Raw genomic sequence first — 20,987 nt, forward strand, 5'->3', positions numbered from 1 at the left:
TCCAACATGTAAATATCGTGCTATGCAAGGCCAAACGGTGAGGGGGGCGATGAATTCGAGAGGCTGTTTGTGAATGGAAATTGCCCTCTCAATTCATTTTGTCCAGCACGCGTCTTGGATATTTTTCGAGAGCTGCTGTCGCGCCAAGTTGGGACGGTCCGATGTTTAGCCGGCCTCACCGGGTTCAGAGGCTCAGGTGAGAGCTCGGTGTGGAGTCTGAGCTTGGACATGACTTGATTCAAAGCGAGATACACGAGGAAGCTCCCCAATTCAGAAGCTGGAGCGGTTGAAATAGTGATTGATGAATATAAACCTAAAACATCGGTTCTGTTTGTTGCCGTTGAAATGCTGATGATTACTATTAATTTCAAAAAAGAATACGAAGAGCAAACGTTGTCAGCTCCAATACGACGTGCAAAATGTATACATTAACTCCGGCGGTTACACCGAATCTTCGGAATACCTCCCGACTTTTTACACCATCTCGATACACAGAGCTTATAAATCATAATGTAATTCAAAGGGTCATATACGGGGAGATATTTCGGGATTGGGTGAAAGAATTGGTTCACAGGGCCATCTCTGCCTCCAAACGCCGCATGACTGAACTGTTTTCGCTGATAATTTCGGCAATAAATATAGCCGCTTCAAGGGACAGGTAACACAGCTGTTGTGAGCACGGAGGAGGCGGATCTGGACGTATGTCATTGTCACATAACACCCGGCTGAGGAGCCGACATGGTGAGCAACGCTCTTGAAAATCCATGCTCGTTACAAGACGCGATTCGTTGACGGGTAAAGTCAACGTCTTGGAGTGTCTGGTTGTGTGCATGAGGTAAGCTCAGGAAATGAGCATCACTTTTCTGCGTCCCCACTCGACAGCGGGGTAGAGCATCGGAATAGCAATCGTGACGCTTTCGGTGGTCCGGGAAGCTTGGCTGGGCAGAGCTGCTACTGGTAAATAAATAAATAGCAGCTCCATTCTTGCCTGTGCTTTTTCTCTCGCATTCTTCAGCGCGTTCGAGAAGTGCATTTCAGCGTCTGACTAACTGACACAATGGCTTCGACTGTTGGCAAGGTGAGTTGCCCCTCCATGATATGCCCCGCCACAATTTTGCTGTGAGCCGAGTTGAACTGCGCTGACCACGGGGTGTGAGTGTGAATAGACCATCACCTGCAAGGCTGCCGTTGCCTGGGAGGCTGGCAAGGAGCTGAGCATTGAGGATGTCGAAGTTGCTCCTCCCAAGGCTCACGAGGTCCGCGTGCAGATCTACTACACTGGTGTCTGCCACACTGGTAAGTTGCCCGGATCCGGGTGAATCGCGCAAAGGGGCAGCAGAAACTGACAGCTAGGTGGATAGATGCCTACACCCTCTCTGGCAGGGACCCCGAGGGTGCATTCCCCGTCATTCTGGGACACGAGGGAGCTGGTATTGTCGAGTCTGTTGGCGAGGGTGTCACCAACGTGAAGCCCGGCGACCACGTCGTTGCTCTCTAGTATGTCTCATCAGCCATCTAACGACATGCTTCAAGACAGAGGCTAACTAAACATGCAGCACTCCCGAGTGTAAGGAGTGCAAGTTCTGCAAGTCTGGCAAGACAAACCTCTGCGGCAAGATCCGAGCCACTCAGGGCCAGGGCGTCATGCCCGATGGCACCAGCCGGTTCAAGTGCAAGGGCAAGGACCTTCTCCACTTCATGGGGACGTCGACTTTCTCTCAGTACACCGTCCTCGCCGACATCTCCGTTGTAGCCGTCCAGCAGGATGCCCCCATGGACCGCACATGTCTCCTTGGCTGTGGCATCACCACCGGCTACGGCGCCGCCCGCGTCACCGCCAAAGTTGAGGAGGGCTCCAACATTGCCGTCTTTGGAGCTGGATGCGTTGGTTTGTCAGTCGTTCAGGGGGCTGTCGTCAACAAGGCCGGTAAGATTATCGTCGTTGATGTCAACCCGGCCAAGGAGGAGTGGGCCAAGAAGTTTGGCGCTACGGATTTCGTCAACCCCAACGACCTCAAGGGACAGACCATTGTCGAGAAGCTGATTGAGATGACTGATGGTGGCTGTGATTACACCTTTGACTGCACTGGTAACGTCAACGTGATGCGTGCTGCTCTGGAAGCTTGCCACAAGGGCTGGGGAGAGAGCATTGTCATCGGCGTCGCTGCTGCTGGCCAAGAGATTTCCACACGTCGTGAGTAACCCTGGCCACCTTGTCGGATATTTAATATGAAGAGCCATACTAACCTGACACCTTTTCCTCTTGCCAGCATTCCAACTTGTCACTGGTCGTGTCTGGAAGGGCTGTGCTTTCGGTGGCATCAAGGGACGCACACAGCTGCCCGGGCTTGTCAGCGACTACTTGTCTGGAGCTCTCAAGGTTGATGAGTTTATCACACACCGCAAAAACCTTGGTGAGATTAACAGCGCATTCGAGATTATGAAACAGGGAGACTGCATCCGTGCCGTTGTTGACGCGAGGACGCTGTAGAATGAGCTTGCGTAAAGGGACCAAGCTCGGGTGTCAAACTTGAGAAAAGATGTAAAATACAAAATGAGCATACAACAACCAGAAGTAGAAATACCGAGAGAAGTGAAGGAATAGTTGATGAAAATACCAAGAGGCAGCGTTCGTGCTCTTACATATGGCCAAGTTGTTTCGCACCTTGATGGTCTAGTGGAGTCGTGCAGCAATATGTGTATAGGTACGAAGAGATGATGAGCCGCACTGCTCAGTAAACTAATAGAGGGCGTTGTGCAGAGATTATTGGTGTATAGCAAAAGATTGCAGGAGATGCGGTTGCTATATAATTCGTCTCACTAGTTCATCAGTAGCGATAATAACCATGTTATTATTATGCGTTACTTGACTTCTGTATCTACCATTTGCTGCCCTATCTCTTATTTCTCAGAACTGAGATGCGGTGCACAATCCCATTGGTGATAGTCGCGGGCTGAAGACCCACTGTGCGCCGTAAAATCTTTCTCATATAGGCTGAAATAAATCTACAGATAAACAATCAAAACAAGGCCGTGATCGTATAACGGTTAGTACAACAGTTTGTGGATCTTACGAGACACTGTAAATCCAGGTTCGATTCCTGGTCACGGCACAAATCTTTTTTTGCGTGTGGCTGCGAATTTTTTTTTTGGCCCGGAATGCGGTGGGTGGGGACGCTAACAAATAGAGGCCCTCAGCCAGTCAAGTACGAACTATGTACTCTGAAAAATGGGTTGCTTTACTCTGGCTTGCACAGTTGGATGTTTTTGTTGAGAAATTGTACCTAGGTAGATTACGGTTATACATTGATCCCTTTTTTGTACATTGTCCAACCACGAGAGTGATGAATTCTATTCATCTGCCGAATTGGGTCGCATTGCTAGATTCGGAAAGTGGAGACAATTCACATACTACATACAGTAGCTGATGACTTAGCACATCTAGTCCACTTCTGCTCATTGCTTGCTCGTCCATTCTATTGAAGTATTTATGTTGCTTTGTAAATAGCCTGTTGTGTGAATGGAGGTGGCTTTAAATGAGACGCGAATAAGCAGTTGTCCAATAACAATCAAGACGAGGAGGAAAAAGGAGCATCATTTGCGCAGAATAAAAAGCAACGTTTTGAAAGCATGGACGAAAAAGAGCCCCTGACATGAGCGAATTCACTTCATCCCTTCATCCAGGGTAACATTTTCAACCTGGCTTAATAACTCACTTCCGATACGTTCAATGCAAAGCAACAAGCTGCGCCGTCGAAGCCTCGCAGCCACCGGCTTCTTGTCAGACTGTGGCCAGAACAAGCCTGAAAAAAACTAGCACGGGGATCAGCCAATCCGGAATTCACCACAGACGCAATGATTGCGACGCAATTGAAGCTTTTGAACCGCGTAGTTCCTACAGTAGTTCTTTTCTCCATCGCTCAGCCCGAAGTGACATCAAGTTTAGAAACAACCGGCGGGAGTCCGGGAATGACGAAATGGCTACCGAATGGATAAAAAAAAATCTGCTCTAGCAAAAAAGAATGCCGGCATTTGCGACACTCGGCAGTTCCTATTGGGGGCAGACCCAAAGAGCGCGAATGGTTTCGGGTGGTGTGCGGATCCGACGGCGAAGATTCCGGTACGATCGCCCCAAAACGGCGATTTAAGTGGTGAGAAGACGGAATGGCGATATGGGGGGGATGCCCATCGTGGACTCGGTACAGGACTTGCGAGATGCAGCTTTTTACTCCCAAGGATATATACGAACCTTGATACGGCGCACTTGCGTCCGACATGCTCGTACATACTGTAATCAAACGATGTAATAGCAGGCTGTCTGTGAATACATAGGTAGACGAACCGTATACTGTACGGAGCTCATTTCGCACAGGCGTTAGGCGATTGCTTAAAAATCATGCTCACGGCCATCAACTCTAGTGTCCAAGGAGATGCTTAATAGGAGGTTGGCCGAAGACGTCTGATTGATGGCGCTGTAATTCGTCAGCTACGAAGCTGCCTAAAGAGGCCGGGGTACGTCACACATGCGGAGAATTCCTTACCACCTACCTACCTAACATCGGGTGCAAAGCAGTCCACGAGTAGTGTTAGGTAGGGATTGATTCCGTTACGACCTGAATGAAGTCTTTCGCAGGGATTGTGTTTGTATTTATCGACTTGCGGGCTGGGGGGGATCACATCACGCCTTGACCTTGTCAACGGGCGGCTTTTCAGCTGCTCGCCCCCTTCCCCAGGGAGTCGGCGCTTGCTGCACGACAAGTCATGTCTTACGTCTCGCCATTGCAGCCGCCGGGCATTGATGAAGCCAGGCAAGGGAATCGCCAGCCTAGCTTCAGACGGAGTTTTTTGAAGTCGGTTCAACCGAAATACGTGGGCAGTCAAACAGGGCCGCGAGGATTGCTCGCAGCAAACCAGGGAGCGATGAGATAGGTAGAGGGAGAGGGCTGCCGACTACCGGTGCACTGCATGTTATCTGCCGCAACGGAGTATCACGCACGCGACCAATGTGGCTTTTTATCCCTTCCTCTTCCCTTGATCGTGGAGCCTCGCGCGCATGCAGGGTTTAAAAAAACACAAAAAAAGGCTTGATGGGGGACGACTTCCGCACTTTATTTGTCCCTGTTTGCGTGTGCGCGTGCGCGTGTGACGGCGTCCCAAGTCCGGAGGCATCGTCGTCCCCCCCCCTGTACGACAAACGCCTGGCATGCAAGTATCGACTTATTTGTATGTGCTCGTGCATGTGCTAATGATGCACAATCCCAATGGTACCCCATTCTCCACGATGTATCGATGCATTGGCAAAGTAGGGGTCCACCGCCGACCTACGTGTTCGCTGGCTACCTGGGGCTGCGCTGGTTCCAACGTTGGCATCCGGCAAGGGATCATAAGCGATGGATGTGACATAGGTGCCCAAGTGCCCAACTTGATGCCACAGAGAAGGCACATGTGCGAGTACGGATGCCTGCGCTTTTGGACCATACAAGTACAATTACCACGCAAGCATGGGCAATGTGTAAGCGCCTTCTCATCAGGTGCGTGCTGCACCATGTTGGCGGCATTGTCTCTTAGGACCAATGCCAATGCCTTCGTAGACTATAGTAGGTACTGGCAGCATCATCTCATCTCTTTGATTGAATTCCAGGTCGCTTACCCTTAGCTTACAAGTCTTCAGCCGCTTTCGGAGGGCGGCAAAAAACGACTGGAGTCAGTCACTTTCTTAGACCACAGGCCAGGAATAGCAAGTCTGGTCACAGGTCACAGCAGAGCCCGTACTAGAGGTGATGGTCGCGCGACTGGCAAGGTGGTGGTACAGGCACAAGTACCAAGTCGTATCCGTACGGGGGTCGCATCAGACTAGCATCAAGTGGCCGCTTGGGCAATCTTTGCGCGGGCTTTGATTGGAAAATGGAACTGACGAGAATGAGGGCTCCGTATCTCTGGGCTCCGTACAGTATCTCTTCCCGCTGGTGTCAGTGTCAGTGTCAGTTCAAATCCAACATCACGTGTACAAAGTACCTGACATTGCCGGCGGGCCCCCCATGTAACTCCCTAGGTGAAGTAGGGAACGAGCTATGTTCAGCTGCTCCGGCTGGAATTTCGGCCGGGATCATGGAGCCGCCACCGCCCATGCGACTATGGATGTCAAGGTGTAATTGATCAGTTGATTAGCCGAGGTGGTCTCTGTTTTACCCAGAACGCCGCAGAGCCAATTCCATTCGTCCTGATCCCAGAGATGATGTACCTAGAAAGAAGAACGGAGAGACAAAGAAATGGGATGGGAAGCAAGAGGCGGCAGATGGAAGATGGAAGGCCGAAGAAAGAGCACGAGTACTCCATGCCTAGTAAAAGCACTGATAACGCCCGCCCAGCTACCCGCACCCCCTCGAGAGATTCTACCGACTTCTCGTCCTCCTCTCCTCCGTCTCCGTACAGTGATAAAGAGGCCCGTACTACCTACGAGCAGAAGGGGGGTGTGGGTGGCGGATTGACACCACCCCCGGGGGCCTGGGACATTCTCCGCCCTAGTGGCACCGGTGCTGTCTTGTCTTGCGCTTGTCACTGCCCCCAGGACGGACTGGACTCGCTCATATAAAGCCTCGCGCGATCCGCCGGCCGCGAGCGTCTTGTCCTGTTGCTGACTCAAAAAGGCTCAGGTTTCCTTGCTTCGTCAGTCAGCGGTGTCCCATCTTGCGGTCCCTTTGTGTCCTTGGAGTATTTAATCCCACGGCGTCCGGCCCCCTCAGTCACTTTCCCTGCGTACTTGGACAAACACACTCCCTGCGAGTAAACAGCATCACACGACAGACCGTCATTACTAGCCGGCCACTCCCATCCTTTTTCCTGCCTTCATCCTCGCCTTTTTCACTCCTCCCGACTCTCGCCCATCATGCCCAAGAAGCTCCGTTGCACCGCCAAGGACTGCCGAGAGCCCGCTCAGCGCATCGTGGGTGACTGCACCTTTTGCAACGGCCACTTCTGCGGCAAGCACCGTTTGTTAGAGGACCACAAGTGCAGCGGTCTGGAAGACGTACGTTTCATCCCTTCGTCTCATCTCACCTATCCAGGTCTTTTCGTTTCCTCAGCTAACCTAACGCTTGGCATGCAGTGCAAGAAGCAGTCTCACGCACGTAACGCTGCTCAGCTTGAGGCTGAGCGGACGCAAGTCATCCGAGGCGTCTAAATCGATATCCTTGCCACTTCCCCCCGGAATAGCCATCATCCAAACACACAACCGACCGTTTAATTACCGCACCATCTACTTTACTACCATTCTCCTTCACCGTCATGAGTTGCTGGCCACCGCTGCCCAATTCATAACTCACGAACCATGATTACATGAAACCACATATCCCTTTGGCCGGAGCGAACAGGGGGTGCACAGACACAGGCGAGAGACTTTTTTTGCTTCTTTTTGCCACAGAAAGAGAGGGAATCAACAGAGGAGAAGCACGATAAGTGACCTCTCTAGTTTTTTGTACATTTCTACCATTTATTGTTTTGTTTTTTTTTCTGTTTCGGTCGGAACAGCTGCGGCCTTTGTATCGCACGGAGTATTGGGTATGATTCATCGGGGAAACATTCGGAGCCATGTTGCGTTGGTTGTTGATTTTCACCTCTTTTACACTTGATTCTCATTCACAATAGGAAATAAATAAATACAGTAAAAAAAAAAAACACCACAAATTCCATTTCGCATGTGCCTTTCGCCATCATGAAAAAGCGCCGGTGTTGCGTGATCCGGCGACGCAATGACATGTCCCCCCCGTGAGGCTTTTGGACCTCGGTGGCGCATTTTCCGGTTCGGCGATGGGCTGGGGTCCCCGCCTTGACATTTGATGCATCAAATGCTTTGTTATGCAATCAACTTGCTTCATCTACCTAGCCCGGCGGGGCCTGGTGATTTCGGCTGGTCGAACCCAACACCGACTGACCTCCGAAAGCACCGTCTCGATCCGACGATGGCGACAAGCGACATGTAACTTGATGATTACATACGGACCGAATATCAAGCGATCCGGATCCCTGCCCTGCCAAAGTTATGTGAGATGAGGCGACATTACGAGAATGTATGTACACACGTGCAAAAAACAGCGTGCAAATGAATACGGAGAATCGAGTCATCATCAGCCAAACAAAGTTTCTACCATCGTATTATCATCGTATAAACGCACATTTGTAAGACATCGCTCTGGTGCTATATACATGCGTCTACTGTATCTACAGGGAAAGAAAAAAAAAAGGCTGCAAAAAGGTCAAAAGGCCAGTAATGTGCTTACATGTGGTTGCAACGTGGCCGACCGCAAAAAACTGCACGGACGTTGTGATCAGCGAGCGAAGTCGGCGACCATGTGTCTATCGCCAATACGACGAGGGTCGCCTAATCCTCCTGCTCCTGCTTGACCTTGACTTCCTCCTTGACGATGGCTTCAGCCTTGACAATTGCGCCACCGACTGCTCCCTGGTCCTCGATTTTTTCAATCTTAATCGTCTCCTCCTTGATCGCCTCCTCCTTGATCCTCCTCCCCCCGAGAACCTTCTTCCGTTCGGCCGCTTTGCAGAGCCCCTGCAGTCCCAAATCGCATTCACCACAGCGCCGGCCCACGGGAAGACACACGCTCTGGCCCAATCCAACCAGCAGGCCATTGATCTCACGCCAGCGGTCGTGGGGTAGCCATGACTGCAGAGCCAGCCGCGTCTCCTCGGGACTCTTGGTCTTGTTCCACCCCCACATGTTGGTGATGCGATGGACGTGTACGTCGACGCCGATGCCTTCGGTGCGGTTCCAGGCTACCGATAGGCAGAGATAGGCCATCTTGGGGCCGACGCCGGGGAGAGACGTGAGGCCCTCCACTGTATCGGGGATGTCGCCGTTCCATTTGTCGCGGAGAATCTCGGCAGTCTTTTTGATGTACCTGCGTAAGAGACCGGATGGTTAGCATCAACGTAGTATATCCGTGAAAAAAAACGTGGCTCGGGATGGACAAACTTGGTCTTATTGTTGTGAAAACCAACCGCCCAAATCATCTCATTGAGCATATTGGCTTCCACTGCCAGCAAATTGTCCAGGTTCAATCCCACCGGAGCCCCCGGTTTGTACGCCGGCAGTTCCGTCTGTAGTTTCCTCATCACTACAGCCGTCACCGTATCTTTTGTCTGGCTGGACAGCATCAGCGCAATTAGCGAGTGCAGTCTCTGGTCCTTTGGTGAAGCGTTCCTATCCGCCAGCCGCTCGCAGCCCATTGTGTCCACGGCTGCACCGTAGGCAGCACCGCCTGGCGCGCGCATCTTCCTGACCACATTGTACATCTCTTCCCAGTCGGAAGGCGGCGAGATGGAGGTTTCGCCCGTTGCCGGATCGGCCACTTTGCGCGCGGGTTTGCGGGCGCGAACTGGTGCACGACGCGCGCTTTTCGAGGGGGCCGTAGCTATCGCGTCGAACTTGTCGTCCTCATCGTCAGACTCGGGCTTGGTGAATTCGCTGGAAAGCGAGGCATCGGAACCCCTTCTTCGCTTCTTTGACGGCGGACCGATGCTGTCTTCGATATCGGGCGTCTGTGAGGCAGTCGTCGTGCTTGAAGAGGCTGCGTTGAGGGCGAACCGTGCCAGTGAAGACCGCGTCGTGCGTCGCGGTGGTGAGGCTGAACCTGCGGCTCGCTTCAAGAGCGTGGCCGTGTCTTTTGATATCCGTGATGTGCGCATTTTCGATGATCTTGTGAATCACTTGACGGCCATGTTGTGAAAATCCGTGACGTGAATTGTCGTGAGCAGATGGTTTATATGTAAGAGAGGAAAGTGGCGGGTTGATTTAAAGGGTTCCGAAGATTCGGATCCGACGCGGCGGTTGCATAAACTGGTAAGTGGGAGGGGCCACTCCTTTTTCGGTAGTCATCTGGATCTGGAAAGTGAAGTGTATCATCTCTTTTATCGGAAGATGAATTAGTGAATCTAACTCTGCCATTGTGGTTTTAGCATATGTCTATTATTTAGTGTTTCGATGGAATTTTTATTTTGAATGAAAAATATAGGGTAGCGTTAACACGCGGTGTTGCTCCATCTCGGACTTTAGTATGGCGTATCAGGTAGGTACAGTACATTTTCCATCCATCATTGCTCGAGCTGCAATCAAGTGATCTTTGTTTCGTATGATTGCAAATTTGATTTAGTTTGAATAGATACTGCAGCGTGAATCTTTGAAAATGTGAGTGCCATCTATGTGATACTATCCACTGCCGGAATTATTCATTCTCTCTGCAACATCTCACTGTACATCAACTAGGTGGTCAGTTGTAATTGAAGCTGCATGTACTACGGCAGCATGATACCCCAGACTATTGAAAGTACTCCGCAACTCTATTCTCGTTTCTGTCTAAACAATAACCATCCTGTAAACAACGGAAATATTCCGCTGCATCATCAGCTGCATTTTCAAGGCCTAATTATGTTCAACATCGCTGTGCCAGCTCAAGCCTCGGCTGACCCTGCGTCTCCACACCACCATTTTCGGCCAAGGGAGCGGCACGACGAACAAACAGCCTTGAAACCGACAGACTTGGGTCTGACAAGAGTGACCGTGTACGAGTAGTAAGCTGGGACAATCTTAAATCTCTGGCGCCAAAACACACACGAGCCTTTCAGCTGCTTGTCTGCCTCCCCTGTCTTATTATCGTTGGTCCCTCCGTCCGGCATCTCGTCTCTCTGCCAAACGCCATTTCTTGCGCGACGGACGCGAACCCCAGATTGACTGATTGATTGATTGATTGCCTGTATCTAAGGTATCTGTGCCTGCTGGCACCACTCACCACCCGCACCTGATGGAGCATTCGGGGGCGAACAAGGGTTTCTTCCAGCCTCCACCGATTTTGCCGAACCAGTTCTATGACGATGTTTCCTTTCAAAGATGCTTCAAACGTGAGTCCCACGTGCATGTAAACAAAGGCAACGGCCCTGTCGCCGACGCCGACGCCCAGCCCAGCCCAGCAATCCACCCCGTGTAGCCATGCGCTGTGCTGTGCTGTGCTGTGCTGCAATGACAATTATATCGCTAACGCCGCTTGCGCAGTATTCCTCCCCTTTAGCGTGATTACAGAGGTCGAGGCTGAAGTCGCGGCCTTGGGGAGGGATGTCCTCTCCGACGAGGTGTTTGCTTGGATCACAGATGCCGAGCGCAACAAGCCCTATCTCAAGGGCAGCGGCCGCGATGCCTTTGGCAGATGGCACGGCGAACTGGTGACTGGTGAGGGATGGCGCGAGCTGCAAAAGTTTGGGCTTTCTAGGGGGTAAGTCCCGATTCAAAGCAGACTCTGGTTGTCACAAACTGCTGACGCGACCCTGTTAGCATCGTTGCCACTGGCTATGACACGCCATATGGCGCATTCTCTCGCCCTCTGCAGTTTCTGCGTCTGCACCTCTGGGAGGCCTCGTCCGCCAATGTGACGTGCCCCTCTGCGATGCAGGATGGCGCGGCTGCTCTACTCAGGAGGCACTTGGCGTCTCGACGCATCAGCGAGGCAGAGCGCAAGGTCTTTGAGGATGCCTATCGCCGACTCATTTCTCGCGACCCGAGCGTTGCCTGGACCAGTGGTCAGTGGATGACGGAGCGCTCTGGAGGCAGCGACGTATCTCAGACTGAGACTGTTGCCACCTACCAGCCCGAGGAGGCTGAGGGCGCGCTCGCTTCGAGGGAAGGCAAGATACCCCTCGGACCGTGGAGTATCAATGGATTCAAATGGTTCTCGTCCGCAACAGACTCCAACATGACCATTCTGCTCGCCCGTACCTCGCAAGGCGGGCTGAGCACCTTTTTCGCGCCCATGCGGCGACACGACCCTACTGCCAAAACCATGACTGGACATCCCAAGGCAAACGGATCTCGGCTCAACGGCGTCTGGATCCAGCGGCTCAAGAACAAGCTGGGCACACAGTCGCTTCCGACTGCCGAGCTCGTCCTTGAAGATATGCGCGGCTGGAAGATTGGCGAGGAGGGCAGGGGCATCCAAGAGATTAGCACAATCTTGACTCTCACTAGGATTCACAACGTCGTTACAGCGTGCGGTTATGTTGGTCGCGGACTGGGTATCGCTAGGGCGTATGCGCGTCGACGAGAAGTTGGGGCTGGCCGCGGTGCCCGGATGAAGCTGACCGAGAGCACGTTGCATATGCGCACTCTGGCGAACCTGACGGCCGAGTATCACGGATTGATGCTCCTCAGCAACTTCTGCGGCTATCTTTTGGGCATTTCGGAGCACGAGGCAACGCCGCCAACCTCGGCTCTCGCCGCTCTTACGCCGGCAGACCGTCTCATCGATCCCCTACTCCGCATCGTCGTGCCGCTCGCCAAAGCCTACGTGTGCAAGGCCTCTGTCCCGCTGCTGTACTCGTGCATGGAATCGCTCGGCGGCGTGGGCTATCTCGTCAACGAAGAGCAGGAATATCTCAATGTGGCTCGACTTTACCGCGACTGCTGTGTTTTACCCATCTGGGAGGGCACAACCGACGTCTTGTGCACGGATATGATTCGCGCACTCAAGCATCCCAAGACAGGCGCTCAATCGCTGGATGCTCTCGAGAACTTTATCAAAACTTCATCCGCCCTTGAGAACGAAACTACTGTCTCCAAACCCCCTGACTGGGACCCCGTAGCCAAGTGGACTGCTATGCGAACATATATTGACGAGAAGAAGCAGGCCGACCTGGTTGGCGAGGGCAGGGAGATTCTATGGGACATTGCCGAGATTCTCATTTCCCTGTTGCTCTTCGTTGATGCCAGCACCGATGGAAACGAGGCGGCGCAAGAAATCTTCCGCCGGTTTGTCCAGGACAAGTTTTCGAGGGAGAAGCGCAGGAGGAATACTACGGCGGAGGAGCTGAGCAGGGACTTGACCATTGTGTACGGCGTCGAGGAGGCGGCGGCTGTGAACAGGGAGATTGTTCCGAAACTGTAACAAAATAGCTGTATCTTGGGCACAGAGCATCATTATTCTTGTTTGTTTTTTTAAGGAAATTAGGATGGGTAGGGAAGGGTTGGGATTCGATCGATATTGCATTTCTTGGCGGTTACTATGTACGTTTAATTTATATCTAGCAAAAATATTTGGAGTGACCGGCACTCAGTAGCTGCATAATATTTACATGAAAATAGTTGAGAGAAGGCTTGACGCCCAATCTCTGTTTCTGCGCAACTTAACGTGTGAAGCGAAGACTAAGTTCTTGATACGGCGTCCTCTGCCTGCCTTGACTTTGGGCGTAGTCAAGCAGTTGGAAGTGGAGGGTTGTTTAACTGGTGAAGCCCGTGCATGTACCCTTGAGACCTGTGGCCTCCAGCTGGATATTCCTGCACCCAGATACCCCTGTGGCTCCAGACGAGATGAATTCGCCTCCGCTTGTGTTGGGGCACGCTTGATACGCGGGAGAGCCGTTATGTAGCAACAAAGGAGTGCTGCTACTGCGGCCATTATGACCTAGCGCCCACTTGTCATCACCAGGAGTAGGATCAAGGCACTGAAAGTGTCCATCCCAGGCAATGATGCAAGCGTTGTTGAAGCCATCACCCCACAGAATGGGCCGAGTAGTGTCTGAGAGATTGATGCAATACGAGCCTAACGGCTGGCTCGCGTCGAAGTAGAGGAAGCCGTATTCCGTGTTCTGCTGGACAGTTTTACCAGTTGATGGATCTGAGAGTGTGAAGCAGCAGTAGCCGGGTGGTACGCTGTTGTCTCGTGGGATAACGGCGGCAGATGATATTGAGGAAAAGAGGAGGAGGAATAGCTTGGAGGAGAGCATTTTATAGTTTGTTTGGTGTTGTGCTTTATAGAGAGTTGCTTTAGAATATATAGTGCTTCGACTGAGCGCAATCTTCTCCAAGATGTTGTTTGAACAATAAGTATACTTACTCCATGTAACTTACACGCAGGAAGAGGAGGCAATTTATACTTGGATCTCAGCCTCGACTTCTACCGCTAACTCGCACCGGCAACAAGGGCACCGTGCAATGAACATTGTTCATCTCGCCGCATTGGCTGGACAAGTGAAGCTAAGAGCCCGCAATGTAAGTGACCATCACGTCCATCACACGGCGCATTGCCCATGCCGAGACATTGAATGGCACTTGACCAAGCTCCACCAGCGATTATGCTTTTTCTTGCTTTTTGAAACAAAAAGCCTGTAAGCGCCCTGCCAGTGATATCCCCCGGAAGCTTGGTGACGGACGTGGCGAATCAGAGTCGAGAGCATGTCTAGCTCTGGCCGGTAGCGGATTCCCCCTTTCGGGCGCAAGATGCCCGATCACAGGCTGCTCTTGGCGATGACTGGCCAAGACGGGAGTTTCACCTACTTTGCTGGTGATGGGGGACGGCAGTTTTGTGAGGGGAAGATGCGGTCCGGGGGGGCTGCCGAATGGTTTGCTTGTTTGTGCTGTGATTGCAGGGGTTTGGGCTGTGATCTGACGGGATGGTCACGTTTGGAGCGATTTGGATTCAATTGACAAATAGCACTGCAGTTTTTACGTGATTGGCCTTGCATGATGAAGTAGTAGGTAAGCTTAAGAATTGACTAATAAGTAGCCAGGCAAGATGTATAACAATGCCTACTTGTGATTGGGGTGATGTTTTATGAACTTACTTTTTCACAGGACGGAGCACTCGTACTCGTATGCATGCAATGTATTAATCAGAGCACAAGTACGGAATAGTAGTATTATCAACGTTATTTGTGGATGGGCCACTGGTAAGATGACGGGCTGGGGCAAGTGAGACATTCATTTTTTTTTTTGCCTCCTTGTCGAAAGGAGAGACGTCTAATTTCAACTTCTCTTCGCATGGCCCATGGCACCAGGGATTATGTAGCACAGAGCAAAATCTAGCAATAGGGCTGTCTCTCCAAATTACATGCAATCTAGCCTCCACTCCAAGCCACATGCGAGTCTAGCCGCGTGAAATCCCACTTGCATGCCGTCCGGATTTTGACGCGTTTTCACGGCAAATCGGTTCATTCTTGATCCTGGCCAGCGCAATCTAATCAACCCACGAGGCTGCCAAAAGTTCCGCTGACGGGCTCGGTCGTGACTCACTCACTGCTCAGCTCCTTTTGCTGCTATACTCGTACAGTACAGCTTTTCCCCGGAGCCCCGTCTCGGAGCCGGCCGAGATTTCTCCAAGGCAGCGCCGGACTCCATACGGCAGACCGCTTCTCGTCTACCTCTCGGACAATCCTTGTCTCCCTCATCCTTGTCTTTGTTCCCTCGTTGATTCTTGATCCTACTGTACTCTCTTCGCAAGCGCATGTGACTGACGGGACGCCCAAATACCGTGCAAGCGCTCGCCCAAAATGCCCATGCCCGATGACCTGTGGGAGGCGCTCTCCCAAGACATTCCCACCACGTCGGATCCCTTCGTGAAGCAGTATCTGGCGGGCCGCGAGAGCCTCATCGGCAAGGAAAAGGAGACGAGATCAGATGCGTCCTTTCGCAAGTCCCTGTCGCCCATCGCCAGACGCGCCTGCGCCATCGTCGACCGCATCCGTGCCCATGAACAGGCCACCGTCTGGACGCCCAGCGTCGAGGAGCAGCTGGCCCAGGAGACCAAGCAGAGCATCTTCCCGGGCATGATGTTCATGATGGCCAAGGACCGCATGGAGAAGACCAACCTGTGGAGGATTGTGCGCCGCATGCCCAAGGGGTCTCTGCTGCATGCCCACATGGACGCCATGGTGGACTTTGACTTTATCCTCGGCGAGCTTCTCAAGACCCCCGGCATGCACATGTCCAGCGACGTGCCTCTCACAACGGATGAGTCCAGGGAGAGTTCGGTTGTGCGTTTTAGATTCAGGACCAAAGAAAGGGTAGACGGGTCGATATGGGACGAGAGCTACGAGCCGGGCTCGTTTTTGCTGCTCACCAAGGTGGCTGACGAGTTTCCCCAAGGCGGGCGGCCGGGGTTCTTGAAGTGGCTCAAGAGCCGGTGTACGCTCTCACTTATCGACAGCCACGAGCAGCACCACGGCATCGACGCCATCTGGGAAAAGTTTGCCAAGTGCTTCGTCGTTGTCGCGACCATGATACACTACGAGCCCATGTTCCGCGCCTTTTTGCGGCGCTTGATGGGGCTTCTCAAGGCCGACGGGGTCAACTGGGCCGAGCTTCGGTATGAAATGCCGATTTCTTCGCGTTTTCAAGATCAGTTCAAGACTTACACTGCGTACAGATTCACATGGCCACTCGACTATTGCCGTGACCGTAGAGAGGAGCCAGAGACGGACTACAGCCACGTGTGCAAGGTCATCCAAGAGGAAGTCGCCAAGTTCAAGGCTTCCGAGGAAGGCAAGGGATTCTGGGGCCTCACTCTCATCTGGACGACCCTCCGGAGCTTTGAGACTCGGCGTATAGTGGAGAACATGGATCACTGCATCACGACCAAGATGGAGTTCCCCAACCTCATAGCAGGATACGACCTCGTCGGACCCGAGGATCTGGGCAAGCCGCTGGTAAATCTACTGCCCGAACTCTTCTGGTTCCGAAAGCAGTGTGCGCAGGAGGGCGTCAACCTGCCGTTTTACTTTCACGCAGGCGAAACGCTCGGTGATGGCTCCAGCACAGACAACAACCTATTTGATGCCATATTGTTGGGCACTCGCCGCATAGGTCACGGATTCAGTCTATATAAACACCCCCTTCTCATTGACATGGTCAAGGACAAGCGGATCCTCATCGAATCGTGCCCCATCTCCAACGAAGTGCTCCGGCTGTGTGGATCGGTTACCGCCCACCCACTGCCGGCCCTCCTCGCCCGCGGCGTCCCGTGCAGCCTCTGCAACGATGACCCGGCCATGCTGGGCCAAAACACGGCGGGCATGTCCCACGACTTTTGGCAAACTCTTCAGGGATGGGATAACTTGGGCTTGGCTGGGCTTGGCAGCCTGGCGGAAAACAGCGTCCGGTGGTCAACGTTTGAGGACCAAGACCAGGAGCAGTGGGTCAAGGGCATTCAAGAGGCCAGCCTCGGAAGCGGTGTAAAAGCGGATAGGCTCAAGCAGTGGAGGGTGGACTGGGAGGCTTTCTGTTTGTGGATTGTGGATGAGTTTGGCGATGAGTTTGGCCCTGAGACGGAGGCGTAGCGTCTGAGTTGGAGGATGCTCATCTTGCACGACTATACGTTAGATGTATTCAACAAAACAGTCGCTGTTCATTATTCCGTGTCCTAGATGGTAAAGCACACAACTATGGGGAGGTATTGGGTAAGGTCTCTTGGCTGCTGCAGACGGATGTGCGTGATTCCCGTACTGGAGGGATCTACCTATCAATCTTTAGATGGCGATGGGTATAATGGATTGAAAATGTTAAATAATAGTAATAGGACCTAGATGGCAGACACTTGGAGCTTTAGATGATAGCAAGGGTGTTTCCTCCGTCTATAATAGTTTACATGACTACTTCAAACGCAGTCTCCCAAGTGCAAGATATGGAGGTACTCCCCACCACTGGCAATGTATCCCTCCAATTCTTGTGGCCTCTATCCATCCAAACCCTCTCCATCTGTGCGAGCACGTTCTTGGGATACAAATGCATCTTGTCTATGCTGCGTCATTAACAGCCGATAAGCCGTACATACCTGATCAGTCGGATCATTCCTTAGGCATCCATCCCGTCAAAATCACTCCCGAGACGCCAAGTGTCAGCCACCGCGAAATTCCCCGGGGAAAAACATCCCGACAGCTACCGCCGCTGAATTGCCTCAATTGCATCGTCCCGTCTACCCGTTGTGGGGATTCAGCTTCGGACCTTGAATAGTAGGCAGAAGCGAAAAGAATAGGTAGGTATACATACAATAGACGCATAAAAGGGCGAGCTGACATACATAGGTACATACCTAGGTATACATATACATAAAATCAAGCACATCCAATGTATTATTCGGGTACCTGATTGCCGTCCGGTGTGGTGCGTGGGTTAAATCCAGCCACGCCGCAAGGTACACGCAAGCGACATCCATCCCGTCCCCCTCGCCTTTGACTCCCCCTCCGTGCGAATTGTACTAACCCGTTTATCATCCTTTGCCCAGCCCTTTTTTCCAGCTCGCCTGTTTCTTCTCCTCCTCCTCAAATCCAGCCTCTCGTCAAAGAAAGCCATCACAACTCAGATTTCCCGCTTCGAGACATGTGTGAGACGGTGTCGCTTTTTCGCCCTCTGTGGCTTGCGCGGAACTCGTCGTCGACCCAATGGCCTGCTGCCAACACGCAGCAAAAGAATCGAGTGCTTACGAAGTGGCTGCCGGGTCTGAGACAGGCCGGGACGAAACAGACGAATCACCGGAAGCATGGGGGAAATGAGCCAGACACGGCCTGGGGCGTGGGCTCGGCCGACCACTGCGGGAAATTGGCCTTTGGGTATCGTGTCGTGTGCTATTTCCAATCCATTCCCCATGTAAAAAAAAAAAGTAGTGGTACTGCCTGTTACGGGCACTTCTTTCGTGCCACCAGACGGCAGAGGTGAAAGTCAAGTGAGGCCTTTGTATCTATCTGTTACAGGCCACTGCGAGCAAGTTGCTCCAAGATGCAGGCATTGATAGCTATTTTTGAATTCTTTGATCGCTCCCAGCTCGTTTGGTCCCGATTCCCAGTTTATCCCATGGACTATTTTGTTTGCTTTTTCCCTCAGGGGCTGCCCCAAAGGAAGCAAGCCCGACGCAACGCCCGCTCCAGTCCGTGACATGTGTTAATGCCAAGAAAAAAAAAAGAAGAGAGGAAAAAATCACAAGGGGGAAAAGTAGGAAAATCAAGAGGAGAAGAAGAAGAAGAAGAAGAAGAAGAAAGGGAGAAGAAGATATAAAAAAAGAAAACAAGATCAAACTCCGTGCCGTTCAAAATGCTTGAGTCCATATGCTTGCTAACCAGGCGCCGAATGTGACTGGCTGTACGTTGACGCTGCTGCTCCCGTTGACGGCTTCGTTCAGCGTCGCCTGCGAAAAATCATATCGCCCGTTGGCCGTCGCAACCAGCCTCTGATAGTATGCCAGCTTGTTATAGTCGCACAGCTGAGCAGAGTAGTTGAGGTACGTCTCCAGCTCGGCGTACTGCCGTACGAGCCGCGTAAACACCACTGACGACACCTACGTTAGCTATGTGTCTTGTGTCACCTGCCAGCTTTTTTTCCCTGGGCATGGGTATCCCAGGGAAAAAAGTACTGAGGATTGGGGGAGGCAAAGGCAAATCCAAACTGACCATTGGAGGCGGTGCTGCAAGCGTTGATGAGGTCTCGGACGGCCATGCGGTCGCCGCACATGGTAAACTCTTGGGGCCAATGTGAGGGCCCCAGGTCGACGGCTGCCACGACGAAGCGGACCACGTCGTAGACCGAAGTCAGGCAGACCCGTACTGAATGGCCCTTGGAGTCTCGCTCCGCATACTCGGCCGTGGCCGTGCTGAAGTTGACGAGGAACTCGCCAGCGCCGCCGACGCCTGAGCCGTGGCCAATGTTGAACGTGTTGCCGAGCCCGTAGGGGTGAAACCGCTCCATGAAGAGGCCGCACGAGAAGACGGTGTATTTCATTCGCGATGATTCGGACCACTGCTTCAGCAAGGCCAGCGCCTGCGACGACCCGCGATCCAGGGGATCGTTGCGTGACTGGCGGCGGCTGAGCGGCCCTTCGAACTCCGAGGGCACAAACATGCGGACGCGCCCGCGCCCGGAAGCGTCGATGAGGTTGAGCTGCTCGGCGCCCGAGATTGTTGAGATGACCAGGTCGACCCCCTGGAGCGCATAGCCAAGGCTGCCGTGGTCGTGATAGTCCACGACGTGAACTTGGACGTCAAACTGATCGAATTCGGGTCTTGCCTGCGCCGCAGGGGTTAACACGAAAAAGTCCTCTGAGCTCTCGAAGGGAACGCGGCGCGGAAAACCCAACAGATCTTGATAGAACGACGACGTTGTAGGCATTTGCCGCCTGTGCCAGTTCCGTCGCCAGCAGGAACCCGAAGCCTCTTCCGCCGGCGACTGCAATCCGCATCATGATGGTACCGTTTCCGCGGCCAGCTCGGGGGAGGGCCGCCGTCCCTCTTGTGTTTGTTTTTGCCCTCTTTCTTAGGCGTGAAATGTGATGTGTCGTGCTGCTTTCTTCCCTCGTTTTCTTTGGATAAACCGCCGTCCTGGCTTTTAATGGCGTCGCGGCGTCGCTGTAGTTGTGCGGTTCATGTGCGTATAAATACCAAACTGGGGGGGCCCTTCGATTTTCCGCGACATTGACGTTACATTCGCCCATACACACACCATGCTGCAATTGCCGTGCATATGCGACACGCAGAGCGAACGAATGGACAGACGTCTTGGCCTGCCGCGGGAAAAGGCCACATACATATGTGTGAGAGACCAACCCGTGCAGTAATCGCCCAGATACGCCACCCTATCCGAACCTCTCTGCCTCTCACTCCAAGGTAGTCACAAGAGAGACCCGGTGAAGGGAGGGAGAATGAGAGGGGGGAGGGGGGGAAAGCCTGGCCTTTTTTTTTTCTGTTTCGGGATACACTTCCTTTCACTTATGCCGCAGAGCCAATGCAATGTGTGTGAGCTTAGGGCGGCAGAAAGGCAGCCAGTACGAGACGGTTCCTTATTACATGCATATTTTGGCCCTCCGGCCGGAAAGGCCCGAGTAGGCCGCATCCTTTTGTTTACGGAATGGTGGCCTGTGAAGCAGGTGATATCAGGACCACAAGTTTTTTTTTTGGCGCCTTGGTTGAGTGATAGAATGGGTGACGATGGATGCAGCATCGCAGCGTTTGTGGTTCCTTTGTGGGGAAGACGGACATGAACCGCTGTCTGGCTACGGGCCACTGATCGCCTCACCGGGAGATCTCATTGAAAAAAAAAGGGACAAGAAGGGGTTTCAGACAGCTAAGCACAGTTTCGGCATAGAGTGCCGGCGTGTGTAAATCAAAAACCTGCCCGCCCCAGGGTCTGGAATCTTTGTGGCATGGCCACGGGCTTTGCCGGGAGCCCATTGGCC

At 52.7% G+C, this 20,987-nt stretch overlaps 7 protein-coding genes across 7 annotated transcripts; 4 read left to right on the plus strand and 3 right to left on the minus strand.

Annotated features, from left to right (window-relative positions):
- Positions 1-1,057: 1,057 nt before the first annotated feature.
- Positions 1,058-2,491, plus strand: Triagg1_1827 (uncharacterized protein; the record flags this gene model as incomplete). Its single annotated transcript, XM_062895940.1, has 5 exons — positions 1,058-1,078; positions 1,167-1,296; positions 1,362-1,497; positions 1,557-2,194; positions 2,271-2,491. The coding sequence occupies 5 exons, from the start codon at positions 1,058-1,060 to the stop codon at positions 2,489-2,491; spliced, it is 1,146 nt and encodes a 381-aa protein (XP_062759366.1).
- A 4,395-nt stretch (positions 2,492-6,886) lies between these two features.
- Positions 6,887-7,180, plus strand: Triagg1_1828 (uncharacterized protein; the record flags this gene model as incomplete). Its single annotated transcript, XM_062895941.1, has 2 exons — positions 6,887-7,027; positions 7,106-7,180. The coding sequence occupies 2 exons, from the start codon at positions 6,887-6,889 to the stop codon at positions 7,178-7,180; spliced, it is 216 nt and encodes a 71-aa protein (XP_062759367.1).
- A 1,197-nt stretch (positions 7,181-8,377) lies between these two features.
- Positions 8,378-9,699, minus strand: Triagg1_1829 (uncharacterized protein; the record flags this gene model as incomplete). The annotated part of the gene is made up of 2 exons (XM_062895942.1): positions 8,378-8,912; positions 8,987-9,699. 2 exons carry the CDS (start codon positions 9,697-9,699, stop codon positions 8,378-8,380), a joined length of 1,248 nt encoding a protein of 415 aa, XP_062759368.1.
- Positions 9,700-10,811: 1,112 nt separating this feature from the next.
- Positions 10,812-12,941, plus strand: Triagg1_1830 (uncharacterized protein; the record flags this gene model as incomplete). Its single annotated transcript, XM_062895944.1, has 3 exons — positions 10,812-10,908; positions 11,060-11,276; positions 11,336-12,941. The coding sequence occupies 3 exons, from the start codon at positions 10,812-10,814 to the stop codon at positions 12,939-12,941; spliced, it is 1,920 nt and encodes a 639-aa protein (XP_062759369.1).
- A 331-nt stretch (positions 12,942-13,272) lies between these two features.
- On the minus strand, positions 13,273-13,779 carry Triagg1_1831 (uncharacterized protein; the record flags this gene model as incomplete). The annotated part of the gene is made up of 1 exon (XM_062895945.1): positions 13,273-13,779. One exon carries the CDS (start codon positions 13,777-13,779, stop codon positions 13,273-13,275), a length of 507 nt encoding a protein of 168 aa, XP_062759370.1.
- A 1,542-nt stretch (positions 13,780-15,321) lies between these two features.
- Triagg1_1832 (uncharacterized protein) lies at positions 15,322-17,106 on the plus strand (the record flags this gene model as incomplete). The annotated part of the gene is made up of 1 exon (XM_062895946.1): positions 15,322-17,106. One exon carries the CDS (start codon positions 15,322-15,324, stop codon positions 17,104-17,106), a length of 1,785 nt encoding a protein of 594 aa, XP_062759371.1.
- Positions 17,107-18,848: 1,742 nt separating this feature from the next.
- Triagg1_1833 (uncharacterized protein) lies at positions 18,849-20,275 on the minus strand (the record flags this gene model as incomplete). Its single annotated transcript, XM_062895947.1, has 4 exons — positions 18,849-19,087; positions 19,210-19,931; positions 20,006-20,160; positions 20,255-20,275. 4 exons carry the CDS (start codon positions 20,273-20,275, stop codon positions 18,849-18,851), a joined length of 1,137 nt encoding a protein of 378 aa, XP_062759372.1.
- Positions 20,276-20,987: the final 712 nt, after the last annotated feature.

Source organism: Trichoderma aggressivum (assembly GCF_033847375.1).
Source record: "Trichoderma aggressivum f. europaeum strain CBS 100526 chromosome Unknown scaffold_004, whole genome shotgun sequence".
Taxonomy (NCBI): domain Eukaryota; kingdom Fungi; phylum Ascomycota; class Sordariomycetes; order Hypocreales; family Hypocreaceae; genus Trichoderma; species Trichoderma aggressivum.